The sequence below is a fragment of the Ceratotherium simum genome, chromosome 1 (assembly GCF_057802395.1).
Source record: "Ceratotherium simum simum isolate JZ-2026a chromosome 1, ASM5780239v1, whole genome shotgun sequence".
Lineage (NCBI taxonomy): Eukaryota > Metazoa > Chordata > Mammalia > Perissodactyla > Rhinocerotidae > Ceratotherium > Ceratotherium simum.
This window is the reverse complement of record NC_141900.1, coordinates 1,232,762-1,258,229: the sequence shown is the minus strand read 5'-3', so window position 1 is coordinate 1,258,229 and position 25,468 is coordinate 1,232,762. Positions and strand designations below refer to the sequence as shown.

At 51.7% G+C, this 25,468-nt stretch overlaps 2 protein-coding genes across 2 annotated transcripts in view; one reads left to right on the top strand and one right to left on the bottom strand.

Moving 5' to 3' along the window:
• The window catches only part of OGDH (oxoglutarate dehydrogenase), a 394,430-nt gene that overhangs the window by 307,210 nt on the left and 61,752 nt on the right, over positions 1-25,468 (bottom strand). The gene's annotated exons all lie outside the window — the stretch shown is intronic.
• CAMK2B (calcium/calmodulin dependent protein kinase II beta) overlaps positions 2,098-25,468 on the top strand; it is a 94,556-nt gene continuing 71,185 nt past the window's right edge. The window contains exon 1 of the mRNA XM_087428857.1: positions 2,098-2,180. Within this exon, the coding sequence (XP_087284983.1) occupies positions 2,116-2,180 (65 nt within the window). The 5' untranslated portion in view covers positions 2,098-2,115. The remainder of the gene's footprint in view (positions 2,181-25,468) is intronic.

Below are 25,468 nucleotides of genomic sequence, written 5' to 3'. Positions count from 1 at the left end.
ATGTGACCTTGGCAGCCCATAGCCTGGAGAGAGCCTGATTTACCAAGGGGTGCAATTTTGTTTTGTTTGTTTTGCTAATTGTATTCTGTTGTGTAGGACTGCCTCCTTCTCTTTCCGGAGCTCAGAATGATGCAGATGGCCCAGCACGTGCGGGGAGAGGCTCCTATGGGGCTGAACACAATCCCAAGAGCAAGCCTCTGCCCGTCTGTGAGGGACCTCGAGTCCTCCCCTGGCCGCCCCAGGAGAGGTGGGTGTCTGCCTGGCAGGTGCTGGGTGCTCTGGTCCCAGCACTGAGGCAGGAAGGTGGTCTGAGATCAAGGCCATGTCCCCCACAGGGCCCTCTCTGCCCCCAGCTGGGGACCTGCCTGTACCCTTGTGTCCTCGACCTCTAGCCATCTCCTGGGTGCAAGTCGGGTCTGCAAAACTACCCAGGACCGAGACTTGTCGCCATGTGGTCTGCTAATCTGCCCAAGAGCGGTGCACCAAAGGCATCCTGGTGGGAGAGACCCCGGTTGCCCCAACCCCAGAATCCCTTCAATTTGATGTTTTATCCAGGAATATTTATTATGGCTTCTGAGGCCAGCCCTAGGCTGCCTGCCAGGGTGAGAGAGATGAGCAGGACAGGCCCAGACCTTGCGCCTGGGGAGCCTGCGGTGCAGGAAGTGGCTCATGTCAGAGCAGCTGCACGACCCAGATCCAGAGGTGGCTGCTGGAAACTTCTTTCCTCAGGGCTTGTCCAGGACAGACCCTGGCCCTGTCCCCTCAGAAGAAATGGAGGTGCTGGAGCCCAGTGGGTCCTCTTTACTGGGTCTGAAGTCCTGGTTCTAGATGGCCCTCTGGGAGGCTCTTCTGTGGGAAATGGGGTCAGCCTAGCCTCTCCTGCCCCTCCCTCCATGCTCTCTCCTCCTCCCCTCCAGGGCTACTTTCAAGATGGACCCTCTTTTTTTTTCAGGCCAGAGCAGAGGGCAGGCAGGTGGACCAGGCCTGGAAGAGGGGAGAATGTGTTCCCCTACCTGGGCAGGGGGGCAGTGAGCTGTCAGGATCCTGAGTTGCTGATGGAGCAGCTCCTGTTCCCCTAACTTAAGGACCCTGGTCCTTGTCAACTCCAAATGCTCATTCCTGGGACCTCCACTCCAGATACCCCAGCCGCCAGTGCTAGGACAAGCGATGGACCGGCTGGGACCATGGGGAAGGGGCTGCCTCCACCCTTTCATCTCCCACCCGCGGTGTACGCGCCTAGTCTGGGAGGCTCCTGGGCAGCTCTGCCAGGGGGTCTGGACTGTGTGATATGTGGAGTGGTGGAGACAGGGCAGGAGGTGTCTGGTAGCATCTCCTCCTGGGGGTGTGAGGAATGAGTTCTGTGGACAGGGGCACACATGCTGCCCCCCCCCCCGCCCCCGTGTGTGCCTGAGTTCCCTCTTGAGGTCTGGGGCGAGGTGGGCCTTCAGGGGAGAGAGGGGGCTGGGTTCATTGTGTGCAGTCCCCTGCGTATGTGTACAGGGGGGGCGCCAGCAGAGAATGGAGAAGTCAGCTCAGGCAGGCCGGGGGTGCCCGTGTACGTGGCCCAGGGCGCATGGGTATGGATGTGGGTGCGGAAGCGGGTTGCATGTGGAGGCGCGTGTGCAGGGTTCAGGTGCGGTAGCACGGCACAGGTGCAGGCGCATGTGCAGGGAGCGGGTTCGGGCGCAGATGCAGGATGCGGGTGCAAGTGCGTGGAGCGGGTACGGGTGCAGGTGCAGGGTGCGGGTGCGAGTGCAAGGGCTGGTGCGGGTGCGTGTGCAGGGGGAGCGGGTGCGGGTGCGTGTGCACGGAGCGGGTGCGGATGCGGGTGCAGGGCGCGTGCAGAAGGCCGCAGGCGGGGCGGGCGCGGCGGCGGTGGCAGCGGCGCCCGCGCTCCCCGCGCGTAGGTGTGTGGCGCGCTCTTGGCGGGGACGGAGCGCGCAGATCTCGCGTGCGCTCGCCGCCCGGCGCAGCCCAGCCCGGCCCCCGCCCGGCGCCGCGAGCCGAGGTGTCGCCCGCGCCCGCGCCCGTGTCGCCGCCGTGCCCGCGAGCGGGAGCCGGAGTCGCCGCCGCCCGAGCGCAGTAGAGCGCACGCCGAGCCCGTCCGTCGCCGCCATGGCCACCACGGTGACCTGCACCCGCTTCACCGACGAGTACCAGCTCTACGAGGATATTGGCAAGTAAGAGCCGAGGCGCGTGCGGGCCGGGCGGAGATCCCGGAGGGCGCCGCGCTCGGAGGGCCGGGACCCTGGAGACCACGACCCTCCGCGCCGCCGGCTCCAGTGCAGCCCCGCGCGCCCCCGGCTCTTCTCGGCTCGGGGCCCGGAGCGCACGGCCCCAACCCCCGGCCCCGGCGCGCGCGGCCCTGCCCGGCTCTGCCCAGCGCGGCCGCCCGGCCGGAGGCCCGGACTCTGGGCGCGGGGCTCGGTGTGGCGGGGGCGGCAGCAGGTGTCCCCAGAGCGCCCGGCAGACGTGACGCATTTGGCGGCGGGAGGTCAGAGAGGAGGAGCGCGCGGGGGCGGCCGTGAGGCCGCGGGGGTGGCAGTGCCCCCGAGGGTCGTCAGCGTGCGGGCCGCGCTGTCCCCACCCCCACCAAGCGGCCGGGCGCGGGGGCGGCGGGACCTGCTTGGCGCCTGCTCCTCCGCGTGGCTCCATCCGCGAGGGGGGTGCCCGCTGCGCTCCCAGCCGCGTGGGAACAGCCTCTGCCGTGGGTCTCCCGGGGAATCTGGGTTCTGGAGGATTTCCCCCCCGGATCCTTCTGGAAGGATGAGTCTGGAGAGTTGGGGGCCGAGGTCAGGGAGCTTGGATCAGGTCACTGGGCTGGAGATGAGGGGGTGAGGTGGGGAGCCTGATGGGCTTCTGATTTCAGGGCCATCGAGGTAGATGGGGGCTGGATTTTGGAGAGTTATTGGGGGGGGCTATTGGGAAGGGCTTTGAAGGCTTGTTTCAGGTGAGGCCTCACCCGAGGAACAGGTGGCTCCTGGGCTCTGCTCACCAACATGAGCAGTGTGAGGTTCTAGATCAGGCTTTGCCCCGGGCGTCCGAGACTGTGAGGCTGGTCTCGGGGTCCTCGGCTCTGTGAGTCAGAGTGGCTGCACCTGGCGTCCCTTGGGCCAGCTCCAGCACTCCTGAATCCCTGGCTCCAGCCTGGCACAGCCAGAGCCCCATCCTCCTCCATCCAGCGTGTGTGGTGGGGTGCTGGCGAGGTTTCCTCTTACACATCCAACTGCAGATCCTTTTTTTCCCCGTTCTAAAAGAATGTCAGTGGTGATACCTTGTGTTGGGAGGGATGCTGATCGTTGATGACTGTGGGCACCGAGCTAGGAGGAGTGCGAGGGTGTGCTGATTCCCCAGTTCTCCCTGCACATGCCCAAGGATGCCGGTCAGGCTTGGGGACTCAGCAGCCGGTGGAGTGGTGGAGTGGAGGAAGCTGGTGGCGCAGGCTGAAGGGCAAGGCCAGGGCCTGTGGACCGAGAAACTCCCTTCCCTCAGGTGGGAGCCGGCTGGGTCCCCAGCCCCAAGGTGGGGGGACCTGGAAAGCAAAGCAGAGGGAAGGAGGGGTCCAGCACATCCCGTGTGTGTGCACCTCAGCCCCCAGGACACAGGCCTTGAAGAAGCTTCCTGGGGCTGGCTGGGACCAGGCCTGTGAGGATGGGCCATGGGCTAGAGGTCCTCAGATGGGACAGGTGGTTCTCCCAGGCAGAGGGCGGCAGTGGGGGAAGGTCACCAGTTTCTAGGAGAGCTTCTTGGTGTTCTTGTGCTGGTGCCCAGGAGCATACAGGCCCTCAGACCCTTCGAAGGTGCTGTCGGCCCCTCAAAGAAGCACCCCTCCCTGCACCCCATTCCTTCAACCTGAGGCTCACTCCGCTGACTCCTCCTTCACTCTTGTGGGAACCTTCCTGGGTCCAGCGGCTGTGTAGGGTGGCCGGCCCAACCCCAGGCCTTCATTGCCACCAACAACTGGTTATCCCGGCTGCTGCCACATACGCCCACACTGGGGAATGGAGGTCTTCCGGGCTGCCCTCAGGGAGGCTGAGAGGGGATGGCCGACCCCGCAGTGGAGGCCAGGCTCCTCCTCCATCAGCAAGAACAAGAGCAGCCCAAGAAGGGAGCCGTGGGGGCCGCCCCATGCTGTGGTGCCAGGGCCTCAGGCGTGAGTGGGTGAGGAAGCCTAGCCGTCGAGGGGGCACCAGGGGCCTGGGAGATGAGGGGAATGCACCTCAGTTTGCTGGGCTGGCCCTCTGGGGCCAGGAAGCCTTCAACTTGGCCCAGCACCCCTTGTGGAGCCCCCCAGGTGCCAGGCCTGGTGAGGGCCTTGAAGGGGCCTGTCACAGCCCTGCTGGGGCGTCCTGGGTGGGGCAGAGGACGAGTGAGTTCAGGGGTGAGCTGCCTGGGTCGGGCACTCAGGCCACGGCCTTGGTCCTGGGGCCCTGGCGTTGACAGTGCCTGCCCCAGGCACAGTTGGTGTTGCTTCCCGGCCCAGGTGGGCGCGTCCAAGTTTATTTAAAGCAGCAGCCCCTGGCACCAGTCAGGCGACGCTGAGCTCCCTGCCCGGGATGGGCCGGGTCACAGGCCCACAGCTGCCCACGTGATGTGGGCAGCTCGCCTCCCTGCCTGTCCCACAGCTGCCCCTGTTCTGGATTGTCCCCTGGGGGCCTGGGCAGCGGGGTCTGAGGGCCAAAAGGGGCTGTTTTCTGGGGCTCTGCTCTCCCTCGCCCAGCTGGATGGGCCTGTTGGGCTCCAACCGGGAGGCCCCAGTCCTGGGTCAGGAGCCACCTGGAGCCCAGGGGCCCTGGACAGGCGCAGGGCAGGCCCGGCCCAGCACAGGCTGGCCAGCAGTGCGGTTTTAATTTTTTATATTTGATAGATTTTAAAAATTGAGAAAACTTCCAGGAGTAATAAACATTTGTCTCTCTTCTGCCCAGAATTGAAAACTGTTTCTCTTTTGTCATTTTGGCCTTAAGTTGTTTTTTAAAATTATAAGAAATAAAGCATTACAAATAAATGTTAAGTAACCATTCTCCTCCAACTACTGTCATGCATTTGGAATTTATCTTTCCAGACTCTTTCTGGTTCGTTTGTACACAGATATAAGCATCCATAATTAATATACTAGATGGGATTCTTTGGTGTGTTTTCTTTTAACTTTACATAAGAATCCTGAAACTTGCTTTTTGGCTCAGCTTAGTCTCATTGGCGTCTGTGTGTGCGGACACGTTTTGACCTTTCGCTGCTGCTGCTGCGTAGTGACCGTCGTATGCAGACGGCTCCCCTCTGATGAAAGCCCACGTGTCCCCAGTGTTCTGCTCTCGGCGTTGGTCCCTGGCAGGGGCATCGCTGGCGGCATCTGCGAGTTCTCTAAGTCTCAGTTTCCCCGTGGGCCCACTCCCACCAGTCCCCTCCTTCAGCACTGGGGGTTGTACGTGTTTGATTGTTGGGTAGCAAGAGGTCAGGCTCCTGAATCTTCCACTTTTGGGAATCGTCTCCTTTAAAATATGGGTGCTCTCCCTAGAAGAAAGCCGCTCCTGAGAGGTTTGGGATGTAATGCCAGGGGTCCACGGACCCCCGCCTTGCAGCTTGTGGCCCCGTTATAACCACCTCTGGAGTGTACATCACTTTGAGCATTTGGTTTTATTTAATTTGAGGTGACTGGGAGCCCCCCCAGTTTTATAGACACAGAACCACAGCAGCTTACCCAGGCTGGGCAGCGAGGAAGGCCCGACCTCCAGTGCAAGGCACCCCGCCTCACCCAGCTTCCCCCAAACCTTGGTAGGCCCAGAGCTGACCTTGGTGTGTCCTTGACTCCATCTAGTGTCGCCCTGTCGGCAGAGAGCAGGCCCTGTCCTGGGGTGTGACGCCTTGCGATGGGCATCGGCCTTTTCATGCTTTCTCGGCGTACTCTCAGCTAGCCGATGGGCTGCTAGGTGGTTAACAGATGAACTCAGGAAGTTCAGAGCAAGTCGATTGATGAGTCTCCTGAGCTCTGAAGCCAGGTTGCCAGGGACAAGAGGATTCAGTGGAGGAGGAACCACTGTGTTTGCTTTCTCCTGCCCTCGAGCACTTCCTGCCTCAGAGCCTTTGCCAGTGCTATCCACTCTTCCTCTACGGCCACACAGCCACACAGCTCATTCCTCCGCTGCTCAGAGCCCGTGCCCCCGCCCTGCCCCTTGCCTGCCCGCTCTCTCCCCTGCCTTCGTCCTCCCTTGGCATGTGGCACCGTCTGGCGTGCTGGGCAGCCCCCCATGCACAAGTGGGCTTCAGCCCCTGCCCAGAGCTGTCTCCTCGAGAGCGTGGCCGCCGTGTGCTCCTGCACATTTGAGGAAGGGGTGAGTGAACCGGGCGGGCCTCTGCCTGCTGGGCTGGCCTCCCAGAGCTGGAGTCTTGGTTCCTTAATGCAGCGTATTTAGAGAAGAAGCTGCACATCTTGAGGTTGCTGCAAGATGCTCACGAAGGTGATGCTAGTTTACTTACTATTGAATGGTATTTTTATACCATAACCTACTTTGCTGAGAGCTAAGAATATATCTTGCGCTTGCTACCTGCACTCTTTCTCTTCTGGTAACAGTTGCTAGCACTTAGGTGGTGCTTATTACATTAATGTGCCTGGTCTGTGCAATATGTGCTGTGATTATTTTACGAAGAGGTGACTGAGGCACCGAGATGCTCCATCCAGGGTCAAGGCCATGCGGGGCCAGGGTTTTAATCCAGGCAGTTTGCTCTCGAATCCACCTTCTCGTCTCAGAAACTCATGACCCTACTCTAGTCTGTGCTTTAAAAATGCTGTTATTCCGCTGGCTGGCTCATGGCCCGCTTGTGGTCTACTCTGACCCTCGGCTTTTCGGGACCTCACCTGTCCTTAGCGGGCTGCTCACCATGCTGTCTTTGTGTCTTCCAGCACAAGGCACTGCCCCACGGTTCTTTTTTATAAAAACGTCTTTTCCTTTTGTCATCTCTCCATGACAACCAACACTCTGCCCCCATTTGGGACCAGGGAGGCTTAAAATTTTATTTCATTAATTAAACAAACTACAAGGACAATAGCATCTTGTAAGGAAAAATCAATACACAAGTATGTACGGTAAATGTGCCTCTTTTACACTTGAGCTCCCTCATTCCCCGAGGAGCCTGTTCTGTCTGTTTTAATGTCAGGAAAAAGGATGTGTGTGTGTGTGTATACACATGGATGTGTACTTACACACATACATGTCACGCATATAGATGATTTTAAAAACACAGATGGAGTCACCATATACGTGATTCTGCAATTTGTTTGCCCCGACACTTTTTCATGACGATGCCTCCACGTCAGTTTTCTTACAGCTAAGTGCCTGCCAGTTCTCGTAGAAGCAGAGAGATGTGTGTATGTGTGGTGGCCATATTTTTTAAACCAAAAATGGGGACTCGTTCTCTGACAAACATGACAGAGGGATGGGAGGACCCTGTGTTTTAAATCGGGGCTCTCAGGGTTATCAGGAGGGCAGATTGTAGTGGAGGAAGGAAGGAAGGTTCTTGGCGGGGCCCCAGGCTGAGGCACAGGGGTCTCCTTCAAAAAGAACCCGAGAATGTATTCCTCTCTTTTTTTTTATTTGGGGAATCCGCCCAAGAGCCCAGGGGAGAGAGATGCAATGTCCAGATTTTCTTTTTTTACCTAAAAAGAAATCCCAACCAACATGGTTCCCTGTGGAGAGTCCACACTGAGCCACCTGGAGTGTAACAAGTGCTTTACCGTGAAAGACCAAGTGGAGGTGACGTGGACGGCGCCTGCTCCGTGGACACATCTTGTCCTTCCTCTGCTCCCTGGGGCCACCTGGTCCAAGACAAGAGATGTGGCCTTTCTGGAGATTTCAAATATATTTCCAAAAATTTTAACTCCCTCTCTCTATCCCACAAAAATGGAATCTGATTTGATTATTTTTAAATCATCTTTCACAGCTGCAAGTCACTGTGTTAGTGCAGAAACATAAAAATGCATTATGTATCAACTTGGTTTTCCAAAAATTATCATATTGGCATATTACATAGAAATGTATATTTTATTCATATAAAGATCTGAATCTATTTAAGATAAAAACATCCTTTTATGTTAGAGTGGTGTTACTAGCTGCCAAACTCCTGGGCAGCCTTTGTCTCCTAGGTTAGAGGGTCACCACCTTGCTCAGTGGCTGCAGCTCCTGGTGGACGTGGTTGTTTTTGCATTGACATAATGATCCTAAAATAACTAAAGTTATGATTCTTTGTTAAGCCAGATACAAGCTTCTGTTGAGTTCTGGAACAGATTGGCAATAGCTGGGCGAAGATTTAAGAAAATTTTATGGAGGAAGCATAAACCACATTGTTCCATGGGGGCTAATTTCAGAACGACCGTCTTTCCCCACTTTCTGAGCAGCCAGTGAGTACTGGGGGAAGGAGATGCTTTCACCGCTATGATGAAACAGGAAAGGCGCCATATCTTCTGATGTAACACCCTCTGTGGTGTTGAGCACATCCAAATTGGTGCCCGTTTCCAGTGGAGACCTGAGGGGCAGCCCTTGCCTCTCTGTGACCCAGCCCACGCTGAGTTCCAGGGCTCAGAACCACGCCCGGCGCACAGTAAGTGCCCAACAGATTGGCCTTGTGGGCTGTGGCTCCTTCCCAGAGTGTTGGTACAGTTACCCCGTAAAAGATGGGGACCTTGCAGGCAGGTGCAGGCAGGGGGTGCTGGTGGTCTCGGGGGCCTCACATGCCCGGCCTGAGTGGCTGCCTGTCTTGTCACCTGATGAGCTGCAGCTGCAGGGCTGGCACCATGTAGATGCTTGCCACGGAGCTTGACGCCAAGAGGTTTGCGGCGTCCTGCCCATCTCTTAACCAAGTTCTTCCCGTGGCTTCTGTTCTTGTATGTTGAGATGCAGCCGGATTGTCCAAGTTGTGGGTTTGATCCCGGCCATCTGTTAGGGGCTTTCTGGGTAGAGAATGCCGGTGTAGTTGGGGCAGCACCTGCTGAAGAAGGTGGCGAGGGCGATGGATCCCAGCCTGCTGCCCATTGGAGACCTCACTCCAGACCAGCCAAATCAGGCCCGAGGGGGATCGGGCCTCGGTGCTGTTCCAGTGGGTGGCGCAGATACACGCCCTGCGGGGTCCTCTGTGCCTGGGCCAGGCCCGCACTCCCTCTTACTCCCTCGTCTCTGTAAGAGCCTCACCTGACTGTGTGTTTGGAATTTCCTTTCTTTTTTCTGTGCACTCAGCGCCATTACCCACCACCCTACCCTGTCCAGTGCTGTCCAGAAGAGCAAAAGTCGAGCCACAAAAGTGAGCCATTTGTGTAATTCAAAATTTTCTAATACTTTTAAAAGTAAAAAGAAATAGGTGAGAGGAGAGAGTTAAATACGTATATATTTAATAATGTATTTAACTCAGTATATCCAAAATATTATTTCAACATATAATCAATACAAAAATTATTGTTAAGTTATTTTATATTTTTAAAAATATGATGTCTGTGAAATCTGTTGTGTATTTTACACGTGCAGCACATCTCGGTTTGGACCAGTCACACTTCAGGTTCTTGTGGCTGCAAGTAGGCGGTGTATTGGACAGCACAGGTCTACAACTTCAAGGTTATTCCTATTATTATTATTATTATTATTGCAAATTTTCCAGTTTCTTTTGGTCTTCTACAGACTCATTGAGTCTGCGTGCACGCTGACCATTTGCCAGGCACGTTCTAGGTGCTGGGAAACAGTAGTGAACAGAGTCAAGGCTGCCTGCCCTCGTAGAGCTTATACCAGTGGGGGAGGCAGATGATAAACGTGAACGCTAAGGGAATTATTTGGTGGGGTGGAAGGTGATTAATACCTCTGCTCTGGGGGCCGGCTCTGTGGCTTAGCGGTTAAGTGCGCGCGCTCTGATGCTGGCGACCCGGGTTCGGATCCCGGGAGCGCCCCGAGGCACCACTGCTCCGTCCAATGCGAGGCCGAGTCCCACGTACAGCAACTAGAAGGATGTGAATCTATGACATACAACTATCTACTGGGGCTTTGGGGGGAAAAAACTGAATAAATAAAATCTTTAAAAATACCTCTGCTCTGGGAATAATGAAGGAAACTCAGGAGTGCCAGTTAGGAGGAAAGTTGCAGCAATAAAAAGGGAGGTCATGCCGAGAGAAAGGAGAGAAGCCTCAGATTGCTAAAATCAGGAACAAGAGAGGAGACATTACAACGGACCTTACAGAAATAAAAGGATGATAAGGGAGTTCTGTGAACAGCTGTGCACCAACGAGTTAGATAATCTAGATGAAACGGACAAATTCTTAGAAAGACACAAATGACTGAAGTTGACTCGGAAGAAGTAGAAAATCTGAATAGACCTATAACAACTAAAGAGATTAATTAATAAATTAAAAATTAAACAATGTCCCACAAAGAAAAGCCCAGGCCCAGATAACTTTCCTGGTGAATTCTATCAAACATTCAAAGAAGAATTAATACCAGTCCTTCGCAAACTCTTCCAAAAAATAGAAGAGGAGGGAATTCTTCCCAACCCATTCTATGAAGCCCATAATATCCTGATACCAAAACTAGATAAAGATGTCAGAAAACTACAGACCAGTCCCTTATGAGTATGGATGCAACAAGATACAAGCAAAATGAATCGAGCAACATATAAAAAGAGTTATACATTATGAACAAGTAAGTTTTATCCCAGGAATGAAAGGTTGGTTCAACATACAAAATTCAATCAATGTAATACACCATGTTAATAGAATAAACAAAGAAATTATATGATCATCTCAACAGATGCAGAAAAAGCATTTGACAAAATTTAATACACTTTCCTAATAAAAACACTCAACAACTAGGAATAGAAGGAAACTCCCTCAACCTGATAAAGGGCGTCTATGAAAACCCACAGCTGACATATTTAATGGTGAAAGACTGAATGCTTTCTTCCTCAGGTCAGCAACAAGACAAAAGTGTGTGCTCTCTCCACTTCTATTAAACATAGTACAGGAGGTTTTAGCCAGGACAGTTGGGCAAGAAAAAGAAATAAAAGGCACCCAGACTGGAAAGAAATAGGTAAAACTACCTCTATTTGCAAATAACACGATCTTGTATATAGAATCCTCTGAAAAGCTATTGGAACTAAAAAATGAATTCAGCAAAGTTGCAAGATACAAGATCAAGATGCAAAAATCCATTATATTTAATTACGTAAGCAATGTTCAATCCCAAAATAAAATTGGGAAAAACAATTCCATTCACAATAGTATCTAAAAGAGTAAAATAATAATAAATTAACAAAAGTAGTACAAGACTTGAACGTTAAAAACTACAAACTACTGTTGAAAGAAATTAAAGAAGACAAATAAATGGAAAGACACCTCATGTTCATGAATCAGAAGACTTAATATTGTTAAGACGGCGGTATACTCCAAATTGACCTACAGATTCAATGTAATACCTATCAAAATTCCACCTACCTTTGTAAAAAAAAATTGACAAGCTGATCCTGAAATTCATATGGAAATGCAAGGGACCCAGAAGAGCCAGAACAATCTTGAAAACAAGAAACAAAGTTGAAAGACTCACTTCTGGATTTCAAAACTAACTGTACAACTGCAGTAGTCAAGACAGTGTGGGTACTGTCTGGCATAAAGATAAACCCACAGATTAGTGGAATAGGATTGAGAGTCTAGAACAAACCCATACATCTCTGGTCAGTTGATTTTTAACAAGGATGACAAGACAATTCAATGAGGAAAAAATAATGGTTCATTCAACAAATGGACAGTTGGGCATCTACATGCAAAAGAGGGAAGCTGGAACCCTTCCAAACACCAGACACAAAAATGGTCTCCAACTGGATCATAGACCTAATTGTAGGAGCTAAAACCATAAAGTGCTTAGAAGAAAACATAGGAGTAAATCTTTGTGACCTTGGATTTGGCAGTGGTTTCTTAGCTATGACACCAAAAGCACAAGCAACAAAATAAAAATAGACAAATTGGACTTCATCAACATTAAAAACTTGTGTGCTTCAAAGGACAGGAAAGTTAAAACACAACCCACAGAACGGGAGAAAATATTTGCAAATCATGTATCTGAAAAGGAACTTGTATTTAGAATATTTTAAGAATTCACTTCTGGGGCTGGCCCAGTGGCGTAGTGGTTAAGTTCACGTGTTCCACTTCGTTGGCCTGGGGTTCACTGGTTTGGATCCTGGGTGTGGACCTACTCACCGCTCATCAAGCCATGCTGAGGCAACATCCTATATAGAAGAGCTACAACTCTACAACTATGATGCACAGCTATATACTGGGGCTTTGGGGAGAAAAAAGAAAAAGAGGAAGATTGGCAACAGATGTTAGCGCAGGGCCAATCTTCCTCAAAAAAACAAAACAAAACAAAATGAAAAAGAGAATTTACTTCCTAACAGTAAAAAGACAAACGACTCAATTGAAAAACAGGCAAAGGACTTGAGTACACATTTCTCCAGAGAAGATAGACAAGTAGACAATAAGCACGTGAAAAAATGCCCAACATCATTAGTCATTCAGGAAATGCAAATCAAAACCACAGTGAGATACCACCTCATTCCCACTAAGATGGCTAGAATCAAAAAGACAGACAATAACAAGTGTTGGTGAGGATGTGGAGTTGGAACCCACATACATGCTGGTGGGAATGTAAAATGGTGCAGCTGCTATGGAAAACAGTTGGACAGTTCCTCAAATATTCCATTCCTCGGCATGTACCCAAGAGATGTGAAAATATATGTCCACACAAAAACTTGTTCATAGCAGCATTATTCATAATAGCCAAAAAGTAGAAACAACCCAAATGTCCATCCACTGATGAATGGATAAAGAAAATGTGTTATATCTGTACAAGGGAATATTGTTCAGGCGTAAAAAGAAATGAAGTGCTAATAAGTACAGATACACGCCACCACGTGGATGGACGTTGAAAACATACTCAGTGAAAGAAGCCAGTTACGAAGGCAACATGTTGTATGATTTCATTTATATGAAGCGTCCAGAACAGGCCACTTTGTAGAGACAGACAGTAGAGCCTGGGCTCACTGGGGAGACAGAGGATGGGGAGTGACTGCTATTGAAGTAGAGGGGTGTTTTTGGGGTGATGAAAATGTTGCAAACTTAGATTGTGGTAATGGATATAGGACTCTGTGAATATAGTAAAAACCACTGACATACAGTTTAAATGAGTGAATTGTTTGGTATGTGAATTATATCTCAATAAAGAAGTTTAAAAATAAAACCTCTGTAGGAAAAAACTCTCTAACATCTGGATCTCAGCACTCAGCTGAGGAGAGAGCTTAACAGTGAAAGTGTCACCTGCTCTCGGCCACGGCATCCCTTATCGTAGAGAGAAGCAGTCATGTCACCAGAACGTTGACTTGTGCCTGAGGACAGGGTCCAAAGTGCCATGGCTGGGCCGCAGTGAGCCGCCCTTGTCCCTTCGCCCCAGCCTTTGCTCCGTCCCACACTGGGCGCCTGTCACCATGCCCAGAAGCAGCTGAGAGCCGCCTGGGAGCTGGAGGGCAGAGGCTGGCATGGGACCCACAGCAGGCTGAGAGCACAGAGGCCGGGAGGGTGGGACCCAAAGACCCCTACTCCCGCCAGCTCAAGCCTGCCTCTTGCCACCGGATCTGAGGCTGGCCTTGGGTCTGGGGTGGTCTCAGAGTGGACAGAGCGGCATGGCAGGAACAAGGGGCTGCCCCCGACCCAGATGGTGCACATGGGCACGGTTCGGAAGGTACCATCATTGCAACGGAGGCCTTCTCTCCTGGCTCTTCTCTCCTGTGGCTCAGGTGCTGGAGGGTGAGGCTCCCCTGGGAGCAGGGAGGTTGGGTCCTGGTGGGTGTGGTGACAGGCATGGGCGGTGGAGGAGGACACGCCGTCAGCACTGTTGGCAGCGACGGGAAGGGCTGGAGTGAGGCAGGTGCGGGAGCCCAACCCCAAGCTGTGTCATTCCGGAACATCTGGTAGCCTCCTTCCTGGCCTGCTCTCTACACCTCCTTCGCTATCCTCAGCTGGGGTTCTCCCCCTTCTTTCTCCCTCTGCCCCTTCTCCAGGCCCCCTGCGTCCTCTGGGGTGGGCTGTGACCCCTGCCAGCGTCATTGCTGGTCCCCCAGGTTAAGGAAGATCCAGGAACCTGTGAGCCCCTCAGGAGCAGGCCCTTGGGCTGGGAGGCTCCGGCGTGGAATTGAGCAGCCAGGTACCACATGGGGGTAGTGTCCTCCAGCCCCTCCCAGAGACCGATGCAGGGGAGGACGCTACTATAACGCTTCACTTTTGGGGGTCAACTTCTCGGGACCCAGTAGGTGCCCTGCCTTCCGAACTCTGGCCCTGGCCTTGCCTCACATTTCTGGGCTCCACTTGCTTCTGTCCTGAGTGGCGCTTGGGACCGTCCCATCCAAGACTGCCAGGCTGGGGCCTTGGCGCTGAGACCAGGGCTGGGGCGTCTCTGTCATCCCAGCGTGAGGTGGGCCTCAGGGTCCCCTCATCTGTGCTCTTTCCTTCCTTGGAGGGTCTGCGGCCCCTCAAGTCTGGGTGGGGCCTCGTAGCAGCATTGAGACTTCTGGGGCACAGACCATGGTTTACCTGAAGTTCACTGTGCTTTTCACAGTTCCTCTGCAGGCCTGAGCCTGGTGCATTTTTATCCTTACATTGTTCTTTTCTGATCAGGGAACAAATGCTCATCTTGACCAATCGCCTGTGTGACCGACTGCCCAGGATGGCCTGTCTTGTGGGGGCTGTTAATCTCTCTCTCTTTTTTTTCAGGTTTAGACTTTTCTTTTCCTTCCTCCTCCTTTTTCCTCCTGGCTCTTCCTGGTACGGTGACCGATCAGCATTCCCCTCACTATGCTGTGTGGACCCCATCGAGTGGGGGGTCTGGGGGGCTGTGTTTGTCCCTCTGTTTCTCTTCGCCTCCCTCTTCCCTCCTCTTCTCTTGCCTCACTTAAAGGGTCCTTAGAGATCTCTCCTGATGCCCTCTTGGGGACCACGCCTTCTACTGCATCCCCATCCTCAGTGGCCCCCTTGGAAGGGAGTGTTCAGGGCTTTGCAGCCCCTGACTGCAGCCTGCAGCTTCTTGGAGACGTCACTTGGCAGTTGGCACTTCAGGTGTTTGGCTCCTCCACTGAAATGCAGTCATGTTATCCCTCCCTCTGGCTTGAGCTGTCATGAGTTCCAACCACCTCTGCTTTCCAGCCTCCTGTGTCTCCCACCCCTGAGGGACGGTTTGAGCGGGCGCTGGGTGGTGGGCCAGGGCTTGGCCTCACCGGAGACTTCTGTCTTGTCACATCTTGGGGTGTGTGGGGTCTTCAGCCTCGGTCCCTACTGAGGGTGCAGTCTGCCTCGAAGCCCCTGCACGGGCTCCAGGCCATGCTGTGCCGAAGTCAGCCAGGGTCTCCTGGGCCCAGACCACCTGGCCTGGCCGCCGCTTTGCTAAGCCGGAGGGTGTGTGGGGCTGCCCAAGGCCTCCGCCTCGGGGCATTGCTGGCCGTGAGCAGACCATGCGATCCAGGCTCCATTTCCTCCTCTGTGTGGCGAGTGCAGTGAGCTGGGTCCTTCCCAGCGAGCAAGGGACAGTCTGGCGAGTGTGCCGCGACGGTGAGGGTAGGTCGGTACCACCACCTTGGTCAGGGGAAGGGTCACCTCTTACAGCCTCAGTCTCCTTGTCTGTGAGAGGGGATCGTCATTGTGAGAGTCAGTCACACAGTGCAGGGAGCTGGCCATGTGGCCGCCCTTCCTAGTCCAGGATGGGGGAGGGCAGAGCACATGCACAGCCCCTCCCCCGTGCCCTGAAGGTCTCTGGTGGCTTCAGCTTTCCCTGCACTGTCACTGGGGTCTGGGGCAGGGAGGAGGGGCAGGGGGTGACCATTAAGGAGACACAGCTCAGAGTTGAAGAGGGGTGCCTCCAGGATGCCTCGTGCAGTGTAGTTGGCACTGTAGACCAGCAACTTTTCAGTGCCAAAATGGAGAAGAGAGCCTCTGGGGTGGGTGGGGCTGGCGTCCCCCTGCGGGATGTGCTGTCCTCGGGGCTGACCCACAGGGCAGCACCCTGCCTGTGCCCGGCTGCGCTGAGCCCTTCGAAGCTGCTCATTCCTTTTATTGCCTGGTTTTCTGTCTGGGATTGTTATGGATTTTTTTCTCTAAATTTTCTTTGTTTGTCAGAGGAGGTTAAAGTTTGGTTTGTCACCTGGTACTGAAGGAGCTCTTTTTAAAAACCTGACTTTGAAGACAGCATTACCAGTGCCAATTTCCTTCATTCTTCTCTTGATGATTTCTCAGAGATATGGCTGCATACCCTACCAGGACCTTTTTTTTTTTTTTTTATTGTGGTAAAATATATGTAACATAAAATTTACTGTCTTAGCCATGTTTAAGTGTACAGTTCAGTGGCATTAAGTACATTCACATTGTTATGTAGCCATCACCACCATCCATCCCTAGAACTCTGTTCATCTTGCACAACTGAAACTCTGTCCCCATTATACACTAACTGTCCCTCCCTCCCCGAGCCCCTGGCATCCACCATTCCACTTTCTGTCTCTATGAATCTGACTGCTCTAGGGACCTCATGTGAGTGGAATTATACAATATTTGTCTTTTTGTGTCTGGCTTCTTTCACTGAGCATCGTGTCCTCAAGGTTCATCCATGTTGAAGCATGTGTGAAAATTTTTTCTTCCTTTTCAAGGCTGAATAATAATTCGTTGTATGGATGGACCACATTTTGCTTATCCATTCACCTGTTGATGGACACTGGGGTGCTTCTACCTTTTGGCTGTTGTGAGTAGTGCTGCTGTGAACGTGGGTGTGCAAAGGACAATTTTAAAGGACATAATTCATGGTCTCTTCCCGCTGGCCACGACTTCTCAACACTGGGCTGTGTGGCCTTGGGCTGCTATGTAAGCTCTCTGGTTTCAGTTTCCCCCTCTATAAACCAGGAGGGTTGGGTCCAGTGACTTTCTGGGGTCCCTCTGGCTCCATGTATTGGTTCTGCGGAAACCCCACTTCTTTCCTCTGAGACCTGCCACAAAGCTCACCTGTCAGATGCTCAGGTGTCCATAGGCGATCACACAGATATTTGCATTCCTTGAGAATAGATAAAGTCTGATTGATCTGAAACATAAAACAAGAACAAGCCCCTGGAGCTTAATTGATACACACTTTGCAGGAAAAAAGAATCGAGTGGACACGAAGCCCATCGCTGTAAGTTCCACATCCCCTCTGGTCTCGGCCGCCGTGCAGGGGAGAGCAGGGTTTGAATCTGGAGAGCCCGTGTATGGCAGGCAGTGCTGCCCCCATGGCCGGCTGAGCCACCCCCGCCTCCCCCAGGGCTGCGGGAACGTTCCAGTCACTGTCTCTCCTCCGGCGTCTGCTCCTGCTTGTCCTCCATGAGCCGCGAGGCCTCAGCGGTAATTTCAGGAGAGCCGGCAGATTGACTCAGTTCTTGTCCCTGTCGGTGACTGCCTGGCACCGTGACGAGCAGGGCTGCTGTGGCTTTAAAGGGCTGCCTTTGAAGGTCGCTGTATGGGGCCCCACGGCTCACAGACCCGGGCTGGGAACCACGGCTGTTTGTGGGGAGCCACTCCTGTGGCTGCGTCGGTGACTCCAGACGTCATGTTTCCTCCCAGTGGGCTTTTGGATCTATCCACAGTCGCATTAATGGAAGAGTGACCCTGACTGGGGCGCATCAGCCCTTTCAGCCGTGCTGGGCCCACCCGGTTGCCACCAGGGCAGCCCTGAGCGTGCCAGTGGGAGACGAGGGTTCAGCCAGGGTGGGCCTGGAAGTTCAGGTTCTGGGGACCATCTTGAGAGCACGGTGGCCTGGAAGTGACATCAGTGTCCCCAAGCCAGGCCAGGAAGCTCAGCCCCAGCTGGGTGGGTGGGCTGCCCTGTCCCCAGTGCCCAGCCCCAGCTGGGCAAATGTGAGCGACTTCTTGTCGGAACCTCCCGCTCCAGGGAGAACTCAGCTGCAGTGAGACCCTCCTCTCTTGGGCTTGGCCTGGTGCTCCTGTGGGACAGCACCTGGCACAGAGGTGACATTGGCGAGCCTGCATTTGTGGTGTGAGCCTACTGGGTGAAGTGGGCAGTGCCAGGGCCTCTGGGATGAGGAGACAAACCACCCTGGGCAGGACTGAGCCGAGCCCGGCCGACCGCCTGCACAGGCTCCTTCGGTGCCTTTGCTAGACCCTCCTGGGCCCACCTGGCCTGGCGGTCAGTGGAGGGCAGCAGACCATGGGCGGATTCCCCAGGGGGGCACGCACCCTTGGCCCCTGGCCTTGGGGGTTCTTTCTGACATCGCCCACTGCAGTTTTCCTTTTGGACCAGGATTCGGAGGGGGTGAACTTTTCCCCTCGGGGTTCACATGCACAAGTTCTCAGACTCCCCCCCGAGAAGCCCTGTGGAGAGGCAGTGGTCTCTCGGCATCGCTGGGATGAGGTGGGTGGGCAGCTCCCAGAGTCCCCCAGGTGAGCAGCACCAGGACCCAGGCTTGGTCATGCCTCCGTGGCCACCAGTTCTGTCACCTTCATAGTGCAGGTGAATTTTACTTCCTTCACGTAATATGTTCATGTTTTAAAAAATGTAAAAGTGGGCTAGGCCAGTGGTGTAGTGCGTGCGCTCCACTGCGGTGGCCTGGGGTTCGCCGGTTCGGATCCTGGGCGTGCACCCACGCACTGCTTGTCAAGCCATGCTGTGGCGGCGTCCCATATAAAGTAGAGGAAGATGGGCACGGATGTTAGCCCAGGGCCAGTCTTCCTCAGCAAAAAGAGGAGGATTGGCATCGGATGTTAGCTCAGGGCTAATCTTCCTCACACACACAAGAAAAGTAAAAGCGTTTACAATTATTTGTTGATGAAAAGGCTTGGCGCTCTGTGTCCGAGCGTTGAGTAAAATGGAGGCCCACGATGTGACACCCCAGCTTTGTGCAGAGCACCCCAGATGGCCGGAGCGAGGGCTGGTGTGGGTGTCCAGGAAGGGCTGGGGGCTTGTCTCTGAGCTGGCTCTTCCCAATGGAACACAGGTGAAGAGTCGGTAGCGGTTCTGGGAACCTCTGTGGTCAGTGGTCTCTGGTAATCCAGGATGCGTTGACCTCTGCTTGGTGGGCCACGCAGGGTTAGTCCAGCCAACAAAGGCGTCACCCTGCTGTGCTTGAGGGGGCAGTGGCCTCGTGGGGAGTGGGGAGGGGTGGGCATGTGCTGTGCCGGAGGCCTGCTGCTGCAAGGGCGCTTTCTGCCTCGTGCCGCTGGTCTCGGGGCCAGCAGTCACCTGCGTTCCCTCAGCACAGCCAGCTTCGCGCTTGGGACACAGGCAGGTTCTGGGGTCTGCATCGCCTGGGGGCATTCGAAGGAGAAGTGCAGGCACCCCCAGGCAGGGCGGGGGACTGGGGTAAGGAGATGGGGGCGGGAGATCCAGGACAAGGGCACTGTGTGGGGTGCCACCTGCACACAGATGTGGTGGAGGCTCCCGGCCCTTCCAGGCCTTGCTGGGCCTTCCCGTCCATCCCAACATTGTTGTTGCTGCCCCTGTCCCCCAGCTAATCACCGGCTTTTCTGTGCCGTCTGGATTCTAGGGGCAAAGAGGAGCAGACACAGCCGCTGCTCTTGAAGCGTCCAAGTTCATTTTTGGGGACAGAACAAATTGTGCCTTGCTGCCTCTCTCCCGAGCCTGTCACAAGCCTTCTGCTCCCTGTAGGCGGGGCCGCGGGGCAGCACGTGGTGAAGGAGTGATTGTTCTCACATATAAGGAGCTCCCCCAGGTCGATAAGAAAACAGCCAAAAATCCAACTGAAATATGGAAGAAGGATGTAAGCAGGCAGTTCACAGAAAAAGAAATGGAAGTTTTTTCAGCTGTGAAAACATGAAGAATACAAATTACACCAGAGCCAGTGCTCCCTCGTCCCTGAGTTCACTTCAGGCTTCAGATTATGTGGACGGTTCTTCCTGGTGGCCCATCAGCTCACGAGGCCACCTGGGCCAGTCTCTAGGCTTGGTTGTCCTGCAGCCGACGAGCAGAGGCCCTGGGAGTGGGTGGGCCCTGGACTGCTAGGCCTCTCAGTGTGGGCCGGAGAGGAATTCCAGAGATGCGGAGCCGCCTCCTCCGAGCTGAGCTATCCAGCTGCAGGAGGCCAAGCCTGCTCACACCTCTCCTCTTGCTCCTTTCCCGTCCTCCCAGCAGGTCCACCCATGGGCCAGGTGTGGGGCGATAGTGCTCCTGTTAGCCCCCATCCAGCCTCCGCAGAGGCCACCGCAGGCTGCACCCTGGCCTGGTGGGAGGAGGGGCACCGAGGTGCCCAGGGTGTTGCTGGGGCTTTCCTGCCCTCCTGCCCACTTCTGTCCTTAGTTTGGTTTTGCTTTATGCAAACCTACCACTCAAGTCATCTCCGTGGCTTGTAGCGGGGCAGAGCCCAGTGTGGTTGTTGCTGAAGATTCCTGGAGAATGTGGGTTACCGGAGAGAAAAGAGGAGGAGGAGAGAAGCAGACGTGGAGGCGCCACGGGGAGGGAGGGGAGAGAGTGAGCGAGCAGCACAAAGGCTTGCCAGCCTGACCCCACAAAAAGCCCAGGGATGGCGTGCGCCCATGGAGTCTGCACAGGACGGGCTGGATTTGAGGGGAGTCTGAGCCCATGGCGGCTTTTGGAGCTCTCAGCATGGGCTGGCTCTCGCCCACGGGCCCTCTCCTCTCTCTTGGCCCCAGGAACAGCCTGCAGTGTCTGCCCCCAGGAGGCCTCTGGCCTGGTCAGGCTCTCATCCACCCTGGCCCCTCCCTGACCTTCTGCCCCATCCACAGTGGGAGAGGGGAGTGGTGGCACTGGGGTGTGCAGAAGGCGGCCGCACCAGCTCCTGTGGTTTCCTCTCTGGCCGTGCCTGGTAAGGGTTCACGGCTAGAGGGAGGGACCCTGATTGATAGTGTTCGCCCATCCCTGTGGTGTAAATACGCCCACTTTGGCCAACATCAGGCTACCAGCATGATGTCACCTGGCTCATAAAGTTCCAGAAAATTTGGTTTTTGCCGGCTGGTATGAGCTGGCCTGTGAGCCAGACCCTGACGGACCTGGGCACCTGAGCTTCTGTTCCTCCTTCCCTCCTGCTGGGAGGGCGCTGCTCTGCCTCTGCTGGGCTCAGGTTCCAACACTCAGCTTCTCTTGTTCCCCCCCCCCCGCCCCCAACCAGCCTGGAATATTCTGTCCATCCCTCCAGAGATCCTTTTTGAGCCGACAGAGGGCACCTGGTAGTTGAATGTGCTGGAAGGGTGGAGCCTGCCTTCAGGTTTTGGGTCTCTACCACCCACAGTGCTGTGATCTCAGCAGGGCGTTTTGTGCCCCCACCGAGCTCCGTCCTTCATGGGGGCCCAGGAGGAGACGCTGTAAACTGCAGAGGGCCATTCACATGTTGGTAGTCCTGAGCTGCTGCTGCCGGCTTCAGGGAGCGTCTGTGACATCCCCGCAGCACACCTTCTCACGTCGTGCGGGTCCTCGGTCACGCTGGAGTCTCAGGGTTTCAGTGTGAGTCTGATATGTCGGTATTTTCCTATGGCATATGCTTTTCTGCATGTGGTTAAAAAAATCCCCCCCATCATAAAGATACTTTGTTTTCTCTTTATACTTAAAAAACTAATGGACTTTATTTTTTAGAACAGTTTTATGTTTACAGAAAAATTGGAAAGTAGAGAGTTCCTGTATTCTACAACCTGTCCCCAGATCCCTTTACTATCAACATCTTGCTTTCGGGGGTGGTTCACTTGTTACAATTGGTGACCAATATTGCTACATTATATTGACTGAAGTTCATAGTTTCCACAGGGTTCACGTTTTGTGTGGTATATTTAGTTCTACAGGATTGACAAAGGGGTAATGTCACGCATCCATCATTACACTATTTAGGATCCCCTGTGCTCCCCTGTTCATCCCCCCTCATCTCCCAGAGCCCTAGACAACCACTCATCTTTTTATTGTCTCTATAGTTTCACCTTTTCCAGAATATCATATACTTGGAATCATACAGGATGTAGTCTTTTCAGATTGGCTTCTTTTACGTAGTAATATGCATTTAAGGTCCTTTGTTATCTTTTTGTGGCTTGATAGCTCATTTCTTTTTAGTATTGAATAATATTCCGTTGTCTGGATGGCCCACAGTTTATTTATCCATTCACCTACTGAAGGATGCCCCAGTTGTTTCCAAGTTTTGGCAGTTATGATAAAGCTGCTTTAAACATTCATGTGTGGGTTTTGCTGTGGACATAAGTTTTCTGCTCCTTTGGGTAAATACCAAAGAGCACAATTGCTGGATCGTATGGTAAAAGTATGTTTAGTTTTGTAAGAAACTGTCAAAATGTCTTCCAAAGTGAATGTACCATTTTGTATTTCTACCAGCAATGAGTGTGAGTTCCTATTGCTCTACTCCTGACCAGCATTTGGTGTTGTCAGTATTCCAGATTTTGGTCATTCTAACAGGTGTATAGTAGTATCTCATGGTTTTAATTTGCATTTCCCTGATGACATATGATGTGGAGAATATTTTCACATGCTTATTTGCCATTTGTGTATCTTCCTTAGTGAGGTGTCTGTTAAGGCCTTTGGCCCATTTTTAATAGGGTTGTTTGTTTTCTTATTGTTTAGTTTTAAGAGTTCCTTGTATATTTTGGATGTTTTTTATTCTAATGAAACCCAGCTTATCAATGATTTCTTTTATGGATTGTGCTTTTGGTGGTGTATTTGAAAAAGTCATTGGCAAACCCAAGGTCACCTAGGTTTTCTCCTACAATATCTTCTGGGACTTTTATAATTTTACATTTAGGTCTGTGATCCATTTTGAGTTAAATTTTGTGAAAGGTGTAAAGTCTATGTCTAGATTCATTTTTTTGCATCTGGATGTCCAGTAGTTCCAGTATTGTCTTAGTCTGTTCAAGCTGCTATAACCAAATTACCATAAACCGGGTGGCTTATAAACAACAAACATCTATTTCTCCCAGTTCTGGAGGATGGAAGTACAAGATGATGGCTCTGGAAGATTCAGTGTCTGGTGAGAACCTGCTTCTTAGACGGCCATCTTTTCCCTGGGTCCTCAGCTGATGGAAGGGGCAGGGAGATCTCTTTGGAGTCTCTTTTGTAAGGCACTAGTGCTATTAATGAGGACTCTGTCCTCACAACTTAACCATTTCCCAAAGGCCCCACCTCCTAATACCATCATCTTGGGGGTTAGGATTTCAATATATGAATTTTCAGGTGACGCAGACGTTCAGTCCACAGCAAGCACGATTTGTTGAAAAGACTCTCTCTCCATTAAATTGCCTTTACTCCTTTGTAAAAAATCAGTTGGCTGTGTTTGTATGAGCCTATTTCTGGGCTCCCTCTTCTGTTCCATTGATCTGTGATCAATTCTGGAAGTCAGGTAGTGTCTTCAAGTCTTAAAGTTGGGTAGTGTCAGTCGTCAGCTTTGTTCTTCTCTTCCAGGATTGTGTTGGCTATTCTGGATCTTTTGCCTCTCCATACAGACTTTAGAATCAGTTTGTCAATATCCACAAAATCACTTGCTGGGATTTTTATTGGGATTACGTTGAATCTATAGATCAAGTTGGGAAGAACTGACATCTTGACAATATTGAGTCTTCTTCCTATTCATGAACATGGGATATATCTCCATTTATTTAGTTTCTTTGATTTCATTCATCACAGTTTTGTAGTTTTCCTCATAAAGATCTTGTACATATTTTCTGGGATTTATACCTAAGTATTTCATTTATTGGTGCTAATGTAAATGATTGTGTTTTTAATTTCAAATTCCACTTGTTCATTGCTGGTATATAGGAAGGTGAATGACTTTTGTATATTAATCTTATATCCTGCAACCTTGCTATAATTGCATATTAGTTCCAGTAGTTTGTCAATTCTTGGGACTTTCTACATAGATAATCATATCATCTATGAAGAAAGACAGTTTTATTTCTTCCCAATCAGTATACCTTTTATTTTCTTTTCTGGTCTTATTGCATTAGCTAGGACTTCCAGTATTTTGTTGAAACAGAGTGATGAGAAGGGACATCCTTGTCTTGTTCCTGATCTTAGAGGGAAAGCATCTACTTTCTCACCAAAAATATGATGTTACTTGTAGGGTTTTTGTAGATGCTTGCTATGGATTGAATTGTATGCCCCCAAAATTCACAGGTTGAAGCCCTAACCTCCAGTATGACTGTGTTTGGAGATAGGATATTTAGGAGGTAATTAAGGTTAAATGAATCATAAGGGTGGGGCCCTGATCTGAGAGGATTACTGTCCTTACAGGAAGAGACGCCAGAGAGTTCACTTGCTGTCTTTCCACATGCACCCACTGAGGAAAGGCCGTGTTAGCACTCAGTGAGATGGTGACCACCTACAAGTCTAGAGAAGAGAGCTCACATAAGAAACTAAAGCCTGCCAGACCTTGATCTTGGACTTTCAGCCTCCAGAACTGTGAGAAAATTAATTTCTGTTGTTTAAGCTACCCAGTCTGTGATATTTTCTTATGACAGCCGGAGCTTACTAATAACAATGCTCTTTATCAAATTGAGAATGTTCCCCTCTGTTCCTAGTTTGCTGAGAGTTTTTATTATGAATGGGTGTTGGATTTTGTCAGATGCTTTTTCTGCATCTATTGATATGATCATGTGATTTTCCTTTTAAGTCAGTTGATGTGATGGATTACATTAATTGGTTTTTAAATGTTGAACCAGCCAGCTTTTCATATCTGGGATAAATCCTACTTGTTTGTGGTGTGTGATTCTATTTATACATTGTTGGATTTGATTTGCTAATGATTTGTTGAAGATTTTTGCATCTATGTGCATGAGAAATATTGGTCTGTAGTTTTCTTTCTTGTAATGTCTTTGTCTGGTTTTGGTTTTAGGGTAATGCTGGCCTCATAGAATGAGTTAGGAAATATTTCCTCTGCTTCTTTTTTCTGGAAGAAATTGTAGAGAATTGGTATAATTTCTTCCTTAAATGTTTGGTAGAATTGGCCAGTGAGCCCATCTAAGTCAGGTGCTTTCTATTTGGAAAGGTTATTAATTATTGATTCAATTTCTTTAATAGATATAAGCCTATTCACATTGTCTATTTCTTCTTGTGTGAGTTTTGACAGATTGTCTTTCAAACAATTGGTCCATTTCATCTAGGTTATCAAATTTGTGGATGTAGAGTTGCTTACAGTATTCCTTTATTATCCTTTTAATTTCCGTGGGATCAGTAGTGATGGCCCCTCTTTTATTTCTGATGTTAGTAATTTATGTTCTCTCTTTTTTTCTCTTAGCATGCCTCAAGGTTTATCCATTTTACTGATCTTTTCAAAGAACCAGGTTTTGGTTTCATTGATTTTCTCTAGTGATTTCCTATTTTCAATTTTATTGATTTCTGCTCTAACTTTTATTATGTCTTTTCTTCTGCTTACTTTGACTTTAATTTGCTCTTCTTTTTCTAGTTTCCTAAGGCAG